The 17,428-nt window shown below is 41.8% G+C and overlaps 1 protein-coding gene and 1 non-coding gene across 10 annotated transcripts in view; one reads left to right on the top strand and one right to left on the bottom strand.

Moving 5' to 3' along the window:
* The window catches only part of AGAP1 (ArfGAP with GTPase domain, ankyrin repeat and PH domain 1), a 337,725-nt gene that overhangs the window by 132,230 nt on the left and 188,067 nt on the right, over positions 1–17,428 (top strand). For all 9 annotated transcript variants that reach the window (XM_051623022.1, XM_051623024.1, XM_051623027.1 and 6 more), the window contains one exon: positions 187–321. In XM_051623022.1, the coding sequence (XP_051478982.1) occupies positions 187–321 (135 nt within the window). The remainder of the gene's footprint in view (positions 1–186; positions 322–17,428) is intronic.
* On the bottom strand, positions 3,883–3,982 carry LOC127386766 (U6 spliceosomal RNA). The gene has a single exon (XR_007889974.1). It is a non-coding gene; the product is annotated as a U6 spliceosomal RNA (small nuclear RNA).

The following is a 17,428-nucleotide window of genomic DNA, read 5'->3' on the forward strand; positions in this document are numbered from 1 at the left end:
TTTGGAATCAACCTGTGCTGGTGATTTTAGCAATGGAAGTATAAATTTAGAATCCTGTGCTCCTCTGTGTCCTAAACAAAAATAAATAATCTGGAAGTCATGGCTTGTATGGAAATTCACTGCTTGGGTGTTGGTAATTATAAGAATGATGTTTAGCTCTGTCTTTTCTCCCTGCTGCTGCCGCAGATGCGATCAGTTCCAGCAACCCGCGGGTCATAGACGATGCCCGGGCCAGGAAGTTATCGAATGATCTCAAGAGATGCACTTACTATGAAACCTGTGCCACCTACGGACTCAATGTGGAGAGAGTCTTCCAAGATGGTAAGGATTCCTTCTTTCCATCCAGCATATCACACAGCACTGCAGCTGGGGTTTGAAATAACCACCTGATGGCTCAGGTACTTGCCTGGTTTGCAGGTATTCATGAATGTTTAGTTAATGAAAATGCTCATTTTTAGGGATTTATTTTGTTATAGTATCTTAAGTGAAGTAGAGGGTTCCTTGTGATCAACACAGGACACTGATTCTCTGCCAGCACCTTCAGTCTTAAACATTTTCAGCTGTTTTCAGTCTTTATTTTTCAGCTTGCTTTGGAGCTGACTTTATTTCTTTGCTCTGGTTTAGTGCTTCTGGAGACACTGAGAGGCTCTTTGGGCACAGTGGTTGAAAATTGTCTTGCACATTTGAGAAAATAAGAAAAAACTGGGAAAATTGATAGGAATAAGGAGGCATTTCTGAAGTCTTAGAGGTTGGGGGTTAGAAGTGAAGTTGGCTGCTTAAGGGTGATTTAAAACATCGTTAGGAGCAATGTTCTAGTTTGCCTTGTAGGAGATATTTGGGATCATTGTCTACAGTCTCAAAAAAAAGGGAGTAACAGAAGGGCTTTCTGGCCATCTGTAACAATTTTGGAACCCTCTGGAAGAGCTGAGGCTGGGGAAGCCAGGCTGAACTTGGGCTTTGCTGCAGGAGATGGACTTCGTGCACCCTCTAGTGGAAATTCAGCCAGGTGTCTTGGGGCTTTGCTGTCTCCTCTTCTAACCACGGTTGTCTAGCGGCTGAACTGACCAGCTCTTCCTCACAGCAGTTCTAGTGCGTGTAAAAACCTCCTTATTGACCTTGCAAGACTTCTCAGAGTTCCTTCATCCTGGGCCGGGGGTGTGTGTGTTTCTGTTGCCAGCTTTTCGCTGCAAAGCCCTGCGCTGTCCGTGGCTACGTGAGAGTCTCACATCAGGACCTGTCAGAGCTGTGTACAAAGGCAGCTGAAATTGAAAAAAGAAGAGCAAAACATTCTCATCTTAAAATGCAAGATACTGATGGGCAGTGCATGAGGCTTAATTCCCAATAAGGGTGTTTTCACCCATCCTTGTGGTAGAATTTCAGGGCAAAGTATTTCAGGCTGTCGCTGTGCTTTGCTCACTGTTTTCACTTCAGCTACTAGCAGGGATTACTGTTTTTCACTGCCTGGATTTTCTGTTTTGAATGTGTTTCAGAGAACCATTAGAGTTTTTTGTTAGCACATTTGTTTTTGAGTGCTAGCTATTATTAGATTTTTAATTACACATTCCAAGTTGTGGTGTTTGTGGATCTTTGTACAGTCTGCTTTTTTTTTTTTTTTAAATTTTCTTTCCCTCAGGGACCTTTTGAGAGAAAAGTCTCTTGGCAAAAAGCTGGTGTGATACACTTGTAAGCTGCTAGGAAGCTTATTTGTCTCTCCTACATGTCAGCTGTAAGTAGAAGGAGTTGACAAACATACTGTGTTGAAAGACACAACAAGGTTTTGTTTTACCTACAAGGCAGGCAGCCAGCTATTTAATATTTGCCAACTAATAGGATTAGGAATGCTTTAGTATAAATGTGTGACAGTTGCCAGACATCTCTGGGACTAAATCCAGCTCCTGATCACTTTTGCTCTTTATTTCAGCAGGAAACAATGCAACTCCTTAACCCCATTATGTGAGGGGGTGTGAATGAACAGTGCTAATTGTTAGTAGGGAGAGCTTGGTTTGTGCAACTCGGGGATGTGCAGGTTGAATTTAGGCTACAAAATGGGTTTTAGTACCAGGGATTCACACAATCTGTGTGCAGGTCTTTGAAAGGCAAGGGGTAGAAGTTTGAAAACTTGAAAATTATCTTTCCTTTAGAAAAAGGGTGTAAAATACCATTCTGTTCATCAGGGCTGACTATTCTGGGAGGTAATGGGTGTGTTGGGGCTGGCTGGGACTGGGCGCCATTGCTTTAATCATAGAATCACAGAATCCCAGACTGGTTTGGGTTCAGAAGGACCTTAAAAATAATCTCATTCCAACCCCCCTGCCATGGGCAGGGACACCTCCCACTGGACCAAGCCCCATCCAACCTGCCCTTCAACACTGCCAGGGATGGGGCAGCCACAGCTTCTCCGGGCAACCTGGGCCAGGGTCTCACCACCCTCACAGTAAAGAATTTCTTCCTCATATCTCCTCTAAATCTCCCCTCTTTCAGCTTAAAACTGTTGCCATGTCCCATCCCTCCCTGCCCTTGTCCCAAGCCCCTCCCCAGCTTTCCTGGAGCCCCTTCAGGCACTGGAAGGTGCTCTAAGGTCTCCCTGGAGCCTTCTCTTCTCCAGGCTGAACACCCCAACCCTCTCAGCTTGTTTTCATAGGAGACCATTAATGACTGTTAATACTGTGAAAGCCTTTGACAAGTGAAAGTAACTTGATTTTTTTTTACTTTTGGCAAGAAATGGGTTGTTACTTCAGTGAAATTGTGTTCAAAAGCTCTTACGATGAAGTGTCCACTAACCTGATGCAACTCTGATGTTGTTCCAGCCACTTTGTGTGTTGAGGAAGAGAAAATGTAAATAACCCCACCTGATGGAATTTAATAAAATTGTCCAGAATAGCTTGTGACTTGACATGGCTGGGACATGGACTGAGTGGACACTTCAGTGCTGTGTGCATCTCTGTGCAGCCATTCCGTCACCTCACAGAATTGCCACAGCTGGAAAAGGCCTTGGAGATCATCAAGTGACCAACACCACCACATCAGCTAGATCATCTACCCTCGACCCTTAAAGCTAGAGTCCTAACCCTGGACAGAATCATCCCGGAAGATCATCAAGTCCAACCATAACCTAAATCCCCCTACCATAACCTAATCTACCCAATCAGTGCTTAAATCATGCTGCTAAGCACTAAATCTATATTTTTCTTAAATACTTCCAGGGATGGTGACTCCACCACCTCCCTGGGCAGCCTATTCTGCTGTCTAATCACTCTCTCTAGTAAATAAATTCTTTGTAATATCCAATCTAAACCTCCCCTGGTGCAACTTTAGGCCATTTCCTCTGGACCTGTCATTATTCACCTGATGGAAGAGCCCAGCTCCCACCTCTCTACAGCCTCCTTTCAAGTAGTTGTAGAGAACAATAAGGTCTCCCCTCAGCCTCCTCTTCTCTAAACTAAACAATCCCAGTACCCTCAGCCTCTTCTCATAGGCCTTGTTCTCCAGACCTTTCACCAGCTTGGTAGTTCTTCTCTGGACTCACTCCAGCAACTCTGCATTCTTCCTGAAATGAGGGGCCCAGAACTGCACACAGGACTCGAGGTGTGGCCTCACCAGTGCCGAGTACAGGGGCACCATCACTTCTCTGCTCCTGCTGGCCACACTATTCCTGATGCAGGCCAAGATGCTGTTGGCCTTCCTGGCCACCTGGGCACACTGCTGGCTCACATTAAGTCAGTCATCAACCAGCACCTCCATGTACTTCTCCACCCTGGAGCTTTCCAACCACTCATCCCCAAGCCTGTAGCTTTGCATGGGGTTGTTGTGACCAAAGTGCAAGACCCGGCACGTGGTCTTGATAAACCTCATACGATTGGCTGTGGCCCATTGGTCCAGTCTAAAAATATGGAATGCTTCACAAATTGGCATGTCATCCTTGTGCAGGGGCTGTGCTCATCTTCTCTGCATTGTTCCATTTTTAGTATAAATTTTAGTATATTTGCTGCTGAAGCGAGCTGGCTTCTGCTTCACATCTCTTCTCTGAACCTGCTCTTGAGCTGGAGTGGGTTTCCTCAGGTCTAACTCCTCAAGAGAGCCTGGCTTGCATGACTAGGAAGGATCCCATGCCCGTGGTTTGTTTATTGATTTCTTTGTTTAATGCAGGTGAATTATGCCATACAACCCTTGAGGGACTGTGTGTTGGGTCCCTTAAAGGAACTGTTGAGCCCTGGTCATCAAAAGCAAGCATCACACAGCATGGGATGGTTACTCCTTGTGTTCAGACCCTCTCCAGAAAAAATTAAACAGGTTATCCAACATCAGAAAGCCCAGCCTGGCTTTAAAAAGCACTTTTTGATGCAAATACTGTCAGTGGACGAGGAAGAGAAGGGATGAGGGGTAAAGGGACAGGCTAAGTAGAGATCTCCAGGTTTTGAGGAAACCCTGAGTTGGTGTCAGCAGCCTCATGAGGTAAATGCGTTTTTCTGCAAACTTGAAAGGGGTACAGGCTAATTATTGCATTTAATTAGTAGATAGATGGATGAGACAGGTTTTCTATTGTTTGTAGCTGAGGAAAAATAGTTGACAGGTTAGTACGCCAGACATGGAGCTACTTACACCTATTAAGACCCCTTTCTGTGTATTGAAATTGTTTCTAGCCTTTGCTCCCAACTGGCTGGATGTCTGTTCTTGGGATTTCATCACTGTTTATTATATTCCATTATATTATTACAGTCTCAGTGTCTAAACCCCATCCCTTACCTGGCTACAGCAGACTTGTCTTTAACATGCCAATCAGCAGTTTCATCACAAAAGTGCTTTTCCTGAAATTAGCTTCCTGTCTGTTTTCTGCCTTGATATGATGTCGCCCTGCCTGTTGGATTAAGAAGATGGAAATGGCATTAGAGGGTGTTTTACTCACTTAATTACACGCACATTATAAATTAAATTTCTAATTTTTTGCTCCTCCAAGCCCACTGAACTCTGTCAGTGCTCATCTACTACCAGCTTTTTCTCTTAGATCTCATGTCCTGTTTTTTCTCCAGTTGAGTGGCAGGATAACTTGAATGATTGTTGTTATGAAAGTGGTGCTTTATTCTTGAGTTAAATCCAAATGTGTTGTTTACAGTGCTTCCTTGCAGTTGATAGGCTCACTGCTGCTTGTGACAGATCAGGGCCATGCTTTGTAACACAGACACTGCTTTACAGTAGCACTTCACTTTTATCTGCAGAAACCTTTTATGAACACTGATGTGTAATTAAAGTACTCCTGTGTGTTTTTAGATAAGTTCTTTCATGTCTTAAGAAGCTGAAAACCATGATTTGTGAACAGCAGTTGTGGTGGTTCTTAGTCCTTTGAAATGTGTGTATGATGAACTGCTCGTTTTCCCATATCCTAATAATAATTGACAAATTCATTGATAGTGTGATAGTTTGTAGTTTCCCCAGTGTGGTCAGTGTTCAGGCATCCTGTGCTGATGAGCCCCTCTTCTGTGGAAAAACTTGCTCTCTGAAGTGAAGCAGGATTTTGAACATTTGAGGAGGGTTGTTTTTAGCCTCCACTCTTGTCCCGCTTGGGTCTGATCTCTGAGGTCAGAGCTGCATGAGCAGGCCCTGAATTTCAGTCAGAAATAGAAAAGAAGAATTCTGGGTTCCATGGGATTAACTTAATAGCGTGCCCAGAGACAGAGGGGAATAAATTCTTTTTAGCTCTTGATGTTTAGAATTGGGAGTTGTTAGATGGGGGAGTTAAGTTTTAAAAATAAGATCAAATGCTAATAAGACCCATTTTACTTCTGATTTCCCAATTAACAATTAGGGTGGGTTTTTTTTCCCCTGCTTATCAGAATGGATTTTATCAATGACATTGGAAATTATTATTTTAATATTTCTTGTCAGCACAGTATTGTAATGACTGTGTACTGCCCTGGGATGCCTTTTTAATGATTCTAGCCTTCTTGAATTAGCTTGATGTACCATTAGTGCATAAGAATTGCTTTTATTTTTGCTCATGATGTATTCATAATTGCACATCTCTCCCTGCTTTAGGTTCAGATTTTCTTTGACCCATTTCCCTGGGTGCTGTGCAACTCTGATGTCGCACAGGAAAAAAAACAAATGTTCAGGTATTGAGAGGACAAAATTTTGCCATCAGTGCAGCTTGAATCTCCCGGGATGAAACAAAAGGGTTGGAATCTAATTTCAATTCAGAGTCAAGTCAGTTAGTGTAGCTTGGCAGTTCACTTCAATTGTACACCTGCTGGTGAGCCAAGTCAAAGGTATTTGCAGCATTCAGCATGAAAGAGATCCTTTATATTGCCCTGATTACTACTGCAGCTTGGGCTGTGTAAGGCAAGGGGTTGAACACCTCCTGGTTAGTTGTGTTGCAGTAGTTACTTGAATTTATTATTTTTTTTTAATTTTGGCGAGATTAAGCCAATTTACAAGTCACGTGAGCCATCAAACACAGATTTGGGAGGTTTCACCTTGTGTGGGTGGCTGTAACACAAAGAATTTGACATGAAAATGCCCAGAATACCAACAAACCTGTGAATATTGAAGCAGGAGTTACAGGTATATGATGGCAGAGGCTGTTACTGCCTCACCATTTGGACCTTTGCTCCTGGTGTTGTGCTACTGCTCTTGGGTTTGGAGGCTTTATTTGCAGATTAAACTGATTATTTTTTTTCATGAGTGTGTCTGTTGTGTGTAAACACCAGAAATATTTTATTTCCAAATCCAAATAATAATTCTAATGTTGTGTTGAACAACTGTGTCTAAAAGGGGTAGCTTGAAGTACAAAATCTCCATGAAGGGATGGAAGATGACAAATGAATCGCCATGCAGCTGGATTGCGGGGAAAGGCTGTCACTTGCTATCAGTGTCATCAAGTCAGCTTTTATAGATGTATTTTCATTAGGAAATGTTAATCAGTCTAATGGGAAGTAAATAAAGTCTCGGTGCTTTTCTGCTGACAGCTGTTGTAGGATGAGGCAGTGTTCACTCTTGCACTAGATATGGCCTGAAGGCTTCTTCAGTGAGGGAGCAGGAGTAGCAGGGAGCTGGGTGGGATGTGGAGCTGGGGAGCAGGTCCCCTGGCTCCCCCAGTTCCTTGGGTTTCAGTAAAGTCCAGCTGGAACCTTTCTGTGGCATCACACTGATTATTCATCACTTAGTTTTGGTCGGAAAAGACCTTTCAGACCATCAATCCCAACTGTTAACCCAGCACTGCCAAGACCACCGCTTACCCATGCACCTCAGCACCACATCTACCCGGCTTTGAAATCCCTTCAGGGATGGGGACTCCACCACTGCTCTAGGTGGACAGGCCTGACACCCCTTTTGGGAAGGAATTTGTCCTTGTATCCAATCAAAACCTGCCCTGGCACAACCTGAGGCTATTTCTACTTGTTCTGGGGAGCAGAACCCAACCCCCCTGGCTCCAGCCTCCTCTCAGACAATTGCAGAGCCAGCAGGTCTCCCCTCACCTCCTTGTCTCCAGGCTGGACACCCCCAGCTCCCTCAGCTGCTCCTGCTCAGTCTTGTGCTCCAGCCCCTTCCCCAGCTCTGCTGCCCTTCTCTGGGCACACTCCAGCCCCTCCATGTCCTTCTTCTTGTGGTGAGGGGCCCAGAACTGACCCCAGGACTCAAGGTGCAGCCCCCAGATGAACTGATGAAACTTAGACAAGTTCCTCCATGCTGCACCACTACCGGGAAACGACAATTTTTTGGTCGTTGGCTGCAGAGCTTGGGGTTGTTTTTTTGCTTGTTTTCTTAAGAAGGAGAGTTAAGAGGGCTGGTCACCATGTCCTCAAGAACCGCAGCCCAGCCTGGAGCAGCGCGCCCTGGCTGGTCCCGGGGACCCCCCTGCTGCTTGCCCCTTGCTTCCACTTATTTTTTTCCATGTTTTTTTAATTATTGTTTTTATCGTTCCACGTAGGACGAGTATATATGTATATATTATTTTAGATGCTTCCTATACTTCTTGTTTTAAAAACCAAATTCAAAAAACAGCAGTAAGACTGCAGGTGCCCGTGGAGTGGAAAAGCCCTTTCCAGGACCTTTCCCTTGCTGGAGGATTGTGCCATAGCTGAGTGCAGAAGCTCTGCTTGGGTAAATACTTCAATGCCATGTTACCAGTTCTGCTATCATACATCAGACTTCACATTCTTCTGGGAGAGGGCCCATGGTAGTGAGTCAGAGGAAATTATTTGATGTATGAAGTCAATATCATACAGAAAGTCTCAAAAAGAGCTCTACCTCTGGAGCACTTCGGGGGAAACACCAAGAGTGTGAAGAAGCCTTCATCCCAGGGAGCAGTTAGCAGCAGCAGGACCTGCCTGGAAAACAGCAGGTATTTGTGCAAGCAACATAACAAACTATACTAGAGCTCCCTTTTCCTTGGATTTATAATTTCTGATGAGTTAAATTCACACTTTTTATACATTTTGGTTCAAAGGTGTTGGGTTTTTTTCTGTTGTCCTTGGGGACTTAAAAGGTCTCTTGTGTGTGGTTTTCCTTGTGCTTGGCAATTCGTTGATGTTCCAGCTGTGCTGTTTGTTGGGAATTTCACATGTTCTTTGCCTGGTCACTGCTTTTCATGAAAACTGCAGGGACTTTGAGACTTGTACTGCTCTGTCAGATTTCTTAAAATCTGTACCAGATTCAAAAGCAAGTGGAGGAAAGAGATCTTCTGATGACTTGTCTGCTTTTGGTTTTCTCATTCTTGGAATTAAATTATGGGGTGTGGAGGGTACAGTCTGGGGTATGGCATTAAAGAAGTGCTGTAATTTGTACAGAGAAGTCGAATGATGTAGTGTCAATAAAAGTTCCAGGGAGGTTTAGTTTTTAACTATGTTTAGTCTTATGTGGGGGGAGAGAAGATGGACCGTTCCCCACACTATGGGAAGTGTGTGGTTTGCCAGGTTACTGGTAGAAAGCAGTAATCTCTGCAGAACTTTTCATGTAACTTCTACATTTTGTAGGTTTAAGTTTATAGCACTTTATTTGAGTCTTAATTTGAAATGTATGCATTAGGACAAGTTACTTGAAACCTGGAAGACAATGGTGCCACAGAGCTATTGATGTTACGGAGTAGGTGACAGCTGTTACATTTTCTGAAAAGGACAATCAGTGAGTGACCTAGTTCTTCATGTGCAAATTTTTCACTGAACAGAAACAAGAATGTTGATATATTTCATCAAAATAGGACTTCTAGTACTGAAGATTCAGGATTGAACCAGTAGGTTTATATCCTTTGATGCAAACTGGAAGAGAAATCCTGGGGCAGGAAGCCTGATAGTCGTTTGGTAGTCATTTGCTGTTTATTGGCAATAGACCTGGAAGTGAGAGATATAAGCAGTGTCTTTTATTGGACCATATAAGTTGTGTTTGAGAAAGAAAATGTTATAAACACATTCATAGAGTGTCCTGCAAGCAATTAGGAATTGTTTTCCATTAACACAAAAAATGGAGTGAAAACAAATGCTGGAAGAGGGAGAGAGTTGCAAAATTCCTTAATTTTTAAAACCTCTGCCTTTTTCTACAGCTGGTATGGGAAACTTGAAAATCTTGTTTCTAGATGTGTTCCCCCTCATCTGCCTGTGCATTCAGTATTGTGACTAAAATGTGATTTTTGTTATTGTCCCACTGTCTTTGTTGTCCTCCATCAAATATTAAAACTTACTGTTGAATATGTGCATGTCAGTAATGTCTCTGTATTAGCCACAGATTAAATTCCAGTTCTTTGTGCTGCTGTGGACATCAGCACTCATCTGAAGAACTGATCTCTGGAGATGGAGGCTGTGTTCCGTTTTGGAAGCACCTCTTTAAAAATGAGTGTCTGCTCTCGTTTTCTTGTTAAGCACCAAGTGTCATTTCCAATCTATAGCAACCAACTTCTGCTTCTTTAAAATGCAGGGTATTTTAGATACAAACTCCTCTGACTACCTGGCATTTTTTAATATGATGTGGAAACATGATTTAAGTTTCTAATGTAATTATTTTCTAATCTAATTAAGATCTCATGTGCTTAGATTTTAATTTCTAATATATTCCTGCATTATGAGTTTGTCTCTGGTGAGTTTGGTGCCTTGGGAAAATAATGCTGCTGTTAAATGGTCTTGTATCTTGCAGGGCCTTCCTCTCAGTAGAGAAAAAGAGAAAACCAGAATAGAGATAGGTCAGGTGTTCTGTCAGCTCGACAGAGGCTGAATTACGGAAGAACATCCTTCTGCTGTGTTTTATCAGGCAGCAGTTCCTGGTGGAGCTGGCAACAGAAGCTGAAAAGAGCAGTGACAATTTCTGCCATTCTTTTTGAGCTGAGTGAGCTGAGCAGCAAACTGCTGGCATAGTGAGCAGCACAGGAACAACACGGCTGCTGACAGGGCTCAATTGCAGGGGATGCAGCCAGACGCAAGGATTGGAAAAAATACTGCTTGGTAATAATCTGTTAGGGAGATGATCCTGTAGCCCTGCTTTTGCAGCTGCTAATGACGCTGAAATGGAGGGTGGTGGAGCTGACCAGAAGGTTAGATAAGGGCCAAAAAGGGCTTCAGCAGAGCATGAGCTCCTTAAAGTGCCAGTTCACATTTCCTTTATTGCAGCGACAACCCTTTCGTTGCTTGCGTCTGTCTTATTTCTAAGAGGCCTGTCTAAGCTGTGGCTCAATTGCTGCATTTTGGGGGACAGTCTGCCTGGCTAGGAAGTCTTCGTACTGCCATGCTCTGTATTATGGTATGATCACCTAATCTGATCCTCTTCTTAATTTGTTATTGATTAATCTTAAAATGTGTTAACACCTTCTCGGCTCCCTTACAGCATGTGCTCTTCACAGCTTCTCCAACAAGTTCTCAGATACAGAGGGCAATTAAATGTTTAAAGCTCGATTTCTTTAATTATCCCTAATACTTTGGCCTTTGGTCACTGTTTTTAACTGTCTTGTGTGGCTTTAGTTTCAAATTTTTGGAGCACAAAATGATTTTGTTGGCTTAGCATTGCTGAATGAAAGAACAGGAGCTAACATGCAAGGTGTCTTGTGCTGAGACCGATGCAAGGGAAAATGCCTCCCGGCCCCTTGCTCTGAAACCAAGACCAACACCAGCCTGCTCAGAGCATTTTTGAACACCTGGAAACAAAACTTGTGCTCAAGGTAGAAAGGAGGGGCTGTAAGAGCAAAGGCGGAAGGCAATACAAAGCCTGGGGAAGCTTGGGGGGAAAAATCTGACGTCACCTTGAGCAGCAGCACTGGTGTGCACTGCTCTGCTGGTGCATCCTGCCCTGGGATTTCTGGCTGTCCCTTGAGGTTCCAAAGAGAAATTGTTGCTCTTATGTATTTGTTGTTTTTGGCATACAGCGAGCTGAAGCTCTTTCATCCAAGTTGTCAAACAAAAAAAGCGTCAATATGCTAATATATTTCTTAGTGTCAGTAACTTCTGTCTGTTCCTGGGTTTGTGCAGTGTATTTAGCAACATTTATTGAGGAGAACAGCTCACTCCTTCCTCTTACAATAGAAGAGGGCTTTTGTCTGAGCTATCCAACATTTAAAACTTGTGTAATAAATATAATCCTTTTGTAACTTTCTCTGTTGTGTAACAAACACATTTTAAATATCAAAGTTTATTATTAGCATAGATTCTACTTCAAAAAGCATTTCTAAATGCATTGCAAATAGTTTTCTTTCAGCTAATCCGTATGCATATGCAAATCCTATTGGAACTGTTTTCTTCTCTGGGATTAGCCCTTGTGTATTGAGGGTTTAAAAGCCTGCCTGAATGTATGGGGGTGGTGTGTACAGGAAGCCAGAAGAAATCTGGGCATTACTCTTCTGAGTTGTATACCAGAAAACATCCTGCACTGCTTCTGAGTTCAAAATACCTGGATTTTTTTCGTTCTTTACGAATTAGAGAATCCTTAAACTAGTTGCATCTAATTTAACTTGGAAATAAATGTTTTGATGAGGTTGCTTGCAGTGGTAGGTCTCTGGTATTGCAGAAGGAAACTTGTGCCCATCGAAAGTAGAACTTTTAACTCTTCCCACTTAGAAAAAAAAAGCATTTGCACTTGTGTTGTAATAGGATTTTTGTAAACGCACTGTGGATTTTATCTTTAAAATTTTATTTCTATTTTTAGACAAGATGGGATTGGCTGGTTTGTTGAGTGGTTTTAAAACAGTGAGTTGCTTGACAGGCAACTTCATTTACTGCCAGGCATTAGGTCTGCCGGTGGATGGTCAGACCCACCAAGTTGGAGTATTCTGAAATGCTTGTTAAGGGATATAAACTGGGATACAGGATTGGGCTAGGGTAGCTCTTGGCCTCTGGGCATGCCAAATCCTTTGCTAAGCATAAAAATACCCCTTGACTGTCCAGAAGCTTGTTACCCTGTTCATATAATTACTATAATGATACCTAGATTCTTGGGGTGTTGCATTAAGCATATTTTGTAAATCAATGTTGTTCACTTACATCAAGCATTTTTGTTTCTTAGTTACTGGAGTTGTGTGTGCCCACATGGCCAAAGCAGCACGGCCAGACTCTGTCCATCCTAGGTTCTAATCAGTACTTTGTGGAAAACAAAATACAGTGTAGTATTGTGTTGTACGGTGTGGGGAGAAGTCTGTAGAATATCAAACTGCCTTTGAGTAGCCTCTCTTTAGCATATTTTGGTATTTCACTAATTTTGTCTTTCCAGAGTTAACAAACTTCTTGTGATCCATGCAGACTTGTTTCAGCAGTGCATGCTCTGTTTTGTTTTAAAATACTTGTGCTGCGTATTCCTGGCTGTCACTGTCTGCCTTGATGCTGGCATCTGGTTCAGGGGAGGTGCTTGTCCTTTCCTTACCAACGTCTGTGCTTGTGCTACTGCATGTCATAGCCATAAGCGTGTCCTCCACCAGTCTGAGATCCTAAAGTGTGGAGGACATGGAAGGAAGACAGGATTAAAATGTCAAGTGTGGTACAGAAATTTTGCCATGAAAGGGTTTTTTTCTTACTCATTTGAACTGCTAACACCTACAATGTGGAGGGGAACTGGGGTGGGAAACTACCCATCAAGTAGTTTCTTGATAGGTACCCTGACAATTGGCACATTTGGCTTCACTGCTAAGGTGAAGCAGCCAAGTTGTGTGCCTTGGCCCTCGGTTTGCTGATGTTTGGTTTTATTTTCTCCCCACCTCCTTTTTTTTTTTTTTCCCCTGTTTATTTCTTTTTAGCTCTTGAATGAAAGTGTCCTCCTGTTAAATTTCATCTGTGCCTTACACATGCGTGCATGACTTGTCATCCTTGTCCTGATGAAGGGAGGGTGCTGCTGTGGCTGTGGGCACCAGAGGGAGCAGGCAGCACCCACTGCTGTAGGGCTTCTGCCTGGGCAGTTGTCCTGCCTTCTGGGGAAGCCAGCATCCCTTGGCAGTGGATTTAAAATCAACAATTAATGAAACTAGACGTGAAGCAGATGTAGTAGGAAAATGAAAATGTGTTTTCATGTGGCGGTGGCACATGGGTGATTTGTGTGCACTATTTGTGCTTTGCTGGTGAAAGAAACATTGTTTATCTTGGATTTTAAAAGTAGTGTCTAGAAGTTGTTCTCCATTGAGGGATCCCCTGCTCTCCTGGGAAGACCGTGAAGCAGGGCACTGCTGTCAGCCTGGCTCTGTGGGTTGGCTCCAGCTGTGGGGAAAGCAATGCCTTGCTCAGAGCATGGGCACTGGTCAGTCACCTGGGGGAGCTTTAATTCAGGAGAATTACTATTATAAAGCTGGTATAAGACTAAAAAACACATAGATTTTTCCATTTCCACGTAGCTGTCCACAGGATTTCTAGGCACGCTGCTGTGTTAGGCTCCTTCTGGAGTGCCTCATCACATCCATGCCCTTTGAAAAGGCACAAGGTAGTTTTCAGCATCATAAAGACAATTTCAAATTTAGAGCTTGAAGAAAAACAGACTTTTGCCTATGTGCACTTCATGAAGGAACATTATTGGCAGACGCTGAAGAAATTTTTTTTTCCATAGAAAATTGGATTTTGTGCGTAAAACTTGTTGTTATTATTACTAGAGACAGGTTATTGCCGATTTCACATCATAAATGCAAACTCTAAGAGACATAGTGTGCTAGTGGTGCTTCTGTGGGTGATACTCCAAAATAAAAAGGGATTGTGAGGGGTAAATCACCTTCAGTTTAGCGTATATGCAGTTGACTTGTGCTCATCATTTATGTCTCTTCTGATGGCTGATACGGTCGCTTGTGTCTTAGGCATCATGATTTACAGTCTCACGGAAAGGTATGTTTAGATTTAAGTTGTGCAATAGTGTAACTAATGAGAAATATAGGAAATTTATAGCACTTGATGACTGATTGGATAAATACCTCTACAGTAATTGAAATCAAGACGACTCCCAGCTGTCTTTCAGTTTAAAAAAAAGTCTTTTTGGACAAGCAGAACTATTGCTTTGTAGTATTTTGGAAGTACTTTTCATGTTTATGGAAAGCATGATTGGGATGGAAAAGTGGGAAGCTGGTAGGGTTTTTTTGTAATTCTCCAGGGCTTGGGTAACTAGTGTGTATCCCCTACTCGCAAGCAGGAACTGGTTAGTTTGTACCTATAGCAGTATCACTTAGCTTCTCATTTTACAGTCGCAGTGTGGCTTCACTTGTCTTTCTCTAGTATTGTAGGTTTTGGCCCCAATTCGGTGTGGAACCTTGGCTGTGGTCAGCAGTTTCTGCTTATTTTCCCTGTCCCTGTTTAGGAGAGAGGCACTCAGGCCTAACTGTTGTGTGACAAATTATCTAGATAAATACTCAACATTAATCTCTCTATTAATAACACCATTGAACCAGTCAGCTCTAAAGAGATGGCACAGCTTTCTTCTCTGCTGTCAGTCTGTAAATGTACCATTCTTGCTGGAGCTTAGTCTTGTGAAAATGTCTAAATTTTCCCATTAAGTGCTTAAAAAGTAATAAAACTAAAGCTATTAGCCTTCACTCATCAGATCTGTATCAAGAGAAATATTCTTCAGTGCAATAAATCTGATCAAGTGTTCGACGTTTATATCATTCAAATTCGTTCTCTGGAAATGGACCTTTGAAGGTAAATTGCATTAAGTAGGGCAGTTTAAATTTTTAATACAATCTTATTGTAACTGTTACCAAATGATTAAAGTGCAAAGTGGGGGCTTATATGTTTTGTGAGATTTATGTTAAATGCTTCTACTCTGGCAAATAACTGTTTTTATGGTAGTTGAATGTGCCTAAAAGCCACAAAAACAAAGGAGTTAGCCTTAAGTAATTGAGGAGAATACTTTGTATCTGCTGTTGGATTTGTGGAGACAGTTTTTGGAATGGGATTTATTTCACCTGTGAGTGAAGCGACAGTCTTGGTAACAATAAGCTTAAGAGTTACTAGAATGGGAATTAGTGTGTCTGAGAGGTGAATTTTGATGGCTCAGTGGACAATGAGCTGATCGTCTGAGGTGTTTTATTTAAACTTATTTAGAGCCTCGATGCTTTGTTTTGCAGAAGGTTTTTCTAGAAATTTCAGGAGGATTGTTGTATTTCCTGACTTTGATGAGCAACATACTCGACTCAGGCCTTGGAAGCAGTGCTGTGTTTGTGCCTGTTGTGGATGTTGCTGTAGGGTTATTGTTGAGTCTTACATTTTAACACAGTTTTACTCTGGATTTTGTCACCTTTGGGTGCAGCTGCCTCAGCATTGTAAAAGTGAAGTTGGAGTGTCCTAAAGGTATCTCAAATTATTTTAGTTTTAAAAATGAAAGAATGGGTGGCTCCTCCATGTGTAAGCTGTCTGCTTTGTAGCATTTGGCCTGCCATATGACTGTGTCTACCAGATGTGCCAGGAGGGCAGGGGGAGACAGAAATAGCTTGTCATTAATTTTAATCCATCACTACAGAAGTGAACCGTGCCTTCAATTATATGGCTTTATTAATCAGACTGCAGTTTGGAGCAGTATCTTCATGGTTGCATCACACAGTGACAGGGAAAGTTGGATGGCTGGAAAATGGGTAAAAGTTTAGGAGACAAAACGCTGGGCTTGATTAAAGATATGCATTACAATTTCCCTTCCTATGTTAAGTTGTATATTAAAAACATGGAAACAAAAGAGAACAGAATTCTTCATGCAGAGCCACCTCTGTTATTATTTCAAATACATACTGACTGAAAAAGAATCTGCCACAGATTACCAATGCAAATTCATGCATATTCACTGGCTAAGTAGTTAATACCTAGCTGTAAAAGAGCATAAGTGAGGCTGGATATTTAAATGCTAAATAAAATCAGGTAGTTTTACTCAAGAACAAGTAACTATTAGCAGAGCATCAGAAAGAAGACTGGAGCTTGTGCTTGGAGTGGAGTTCTGGGACCAAGTGGGCTGTGTATGCACACAGTCCTGTAGTAGCAATGCATGGTTGCACCTCTCAATTCAGAGACTTCGGGTTTTTAAGAAACTTGTTAATCATTTTGGCAGTTTTAGAAAATAAAGCATTAATTATTCTAAAGAAGGGCCTTTTTTTCTTTTTTTTTTTTTTTGTAACAAAACCTTTTATTCACAGATGAAATAATAAAACCCCCTGAATGAGACAAGATGAATTTGGTTTAGTAAATCTGAATAAATTTATTTCTTTCTACAAGAATGGCCAGGTCTGACTCTCACTAATATAAGCAGAACTCTTTATCATTTTGTGTGCTATTAAGAAGCTTGTTGGATGTGTAAATATTTAGAAAGTATAAATATTGTCTATGAAAAGTGGGGGGGTTTTTTGTACAGCATGCTGTACAAAATAGCCTTTCCATGAAGCTACGTCAAAATGTAAATGTGAAATTTACAGGTGGTGAAATTCTTAAGCATGGTATGGTTTTATGTTATTTAATTCTGTGTTTTGACATGATTACTAGGATTAATAAGTAGTTCTGTGTTTTGACATAAAATGTAATAACATACAACAATACTATGCTTAATTTTTGTTTTAAAGGATAGCTAAAAACCCAATTACTTTTTTAGGGACATTTTGCTAAACACCTCACCTTGATGTATTTGAATGTGCTGTTTGATGTTTGTGGTTTTTTCTTGTTTCAATATTTCTTAACCTTTGTATGGCAGCACTTTCTGGGAAATAACAGAATTTATTACTTGATTCCATCATAATGATAAACAGAGCTTCATGATCTACTGGTTGGGTAAATCCATGTGCAGAATCTTTACTTGTGTGTCTGACATAGTGTTTGGCTTATAAATCCTCAACTTGCAGCACAGTTTGAGTAGTGAAGAAAACATAGGTTTGTTTACATTTCTTTAGATGCCAGATGCTTTCCAGATTGTTTAGCAGATTTATTAATATATTTGCTTACCTAATCTTGGGAGACAGTGATTTGCATCAAAGTTGTTGGCATAAGTGATCCACAGTGTTACTTATAATTACCTCTGGGGAAGAAAA

Source organism: Apus apus, chromosome 6, assembly GCF_020740795.1.
Source record: "Apus apus isolate bApuApu2 chromosome 6, bApuApu2.pri.cur, whole genome shotgun sequence".
Lineage (NCBI taxonomy): Eukaryota > Metazoa > Chordata > Aves > Apodiformes > Apodidae > Apus > Apus apus.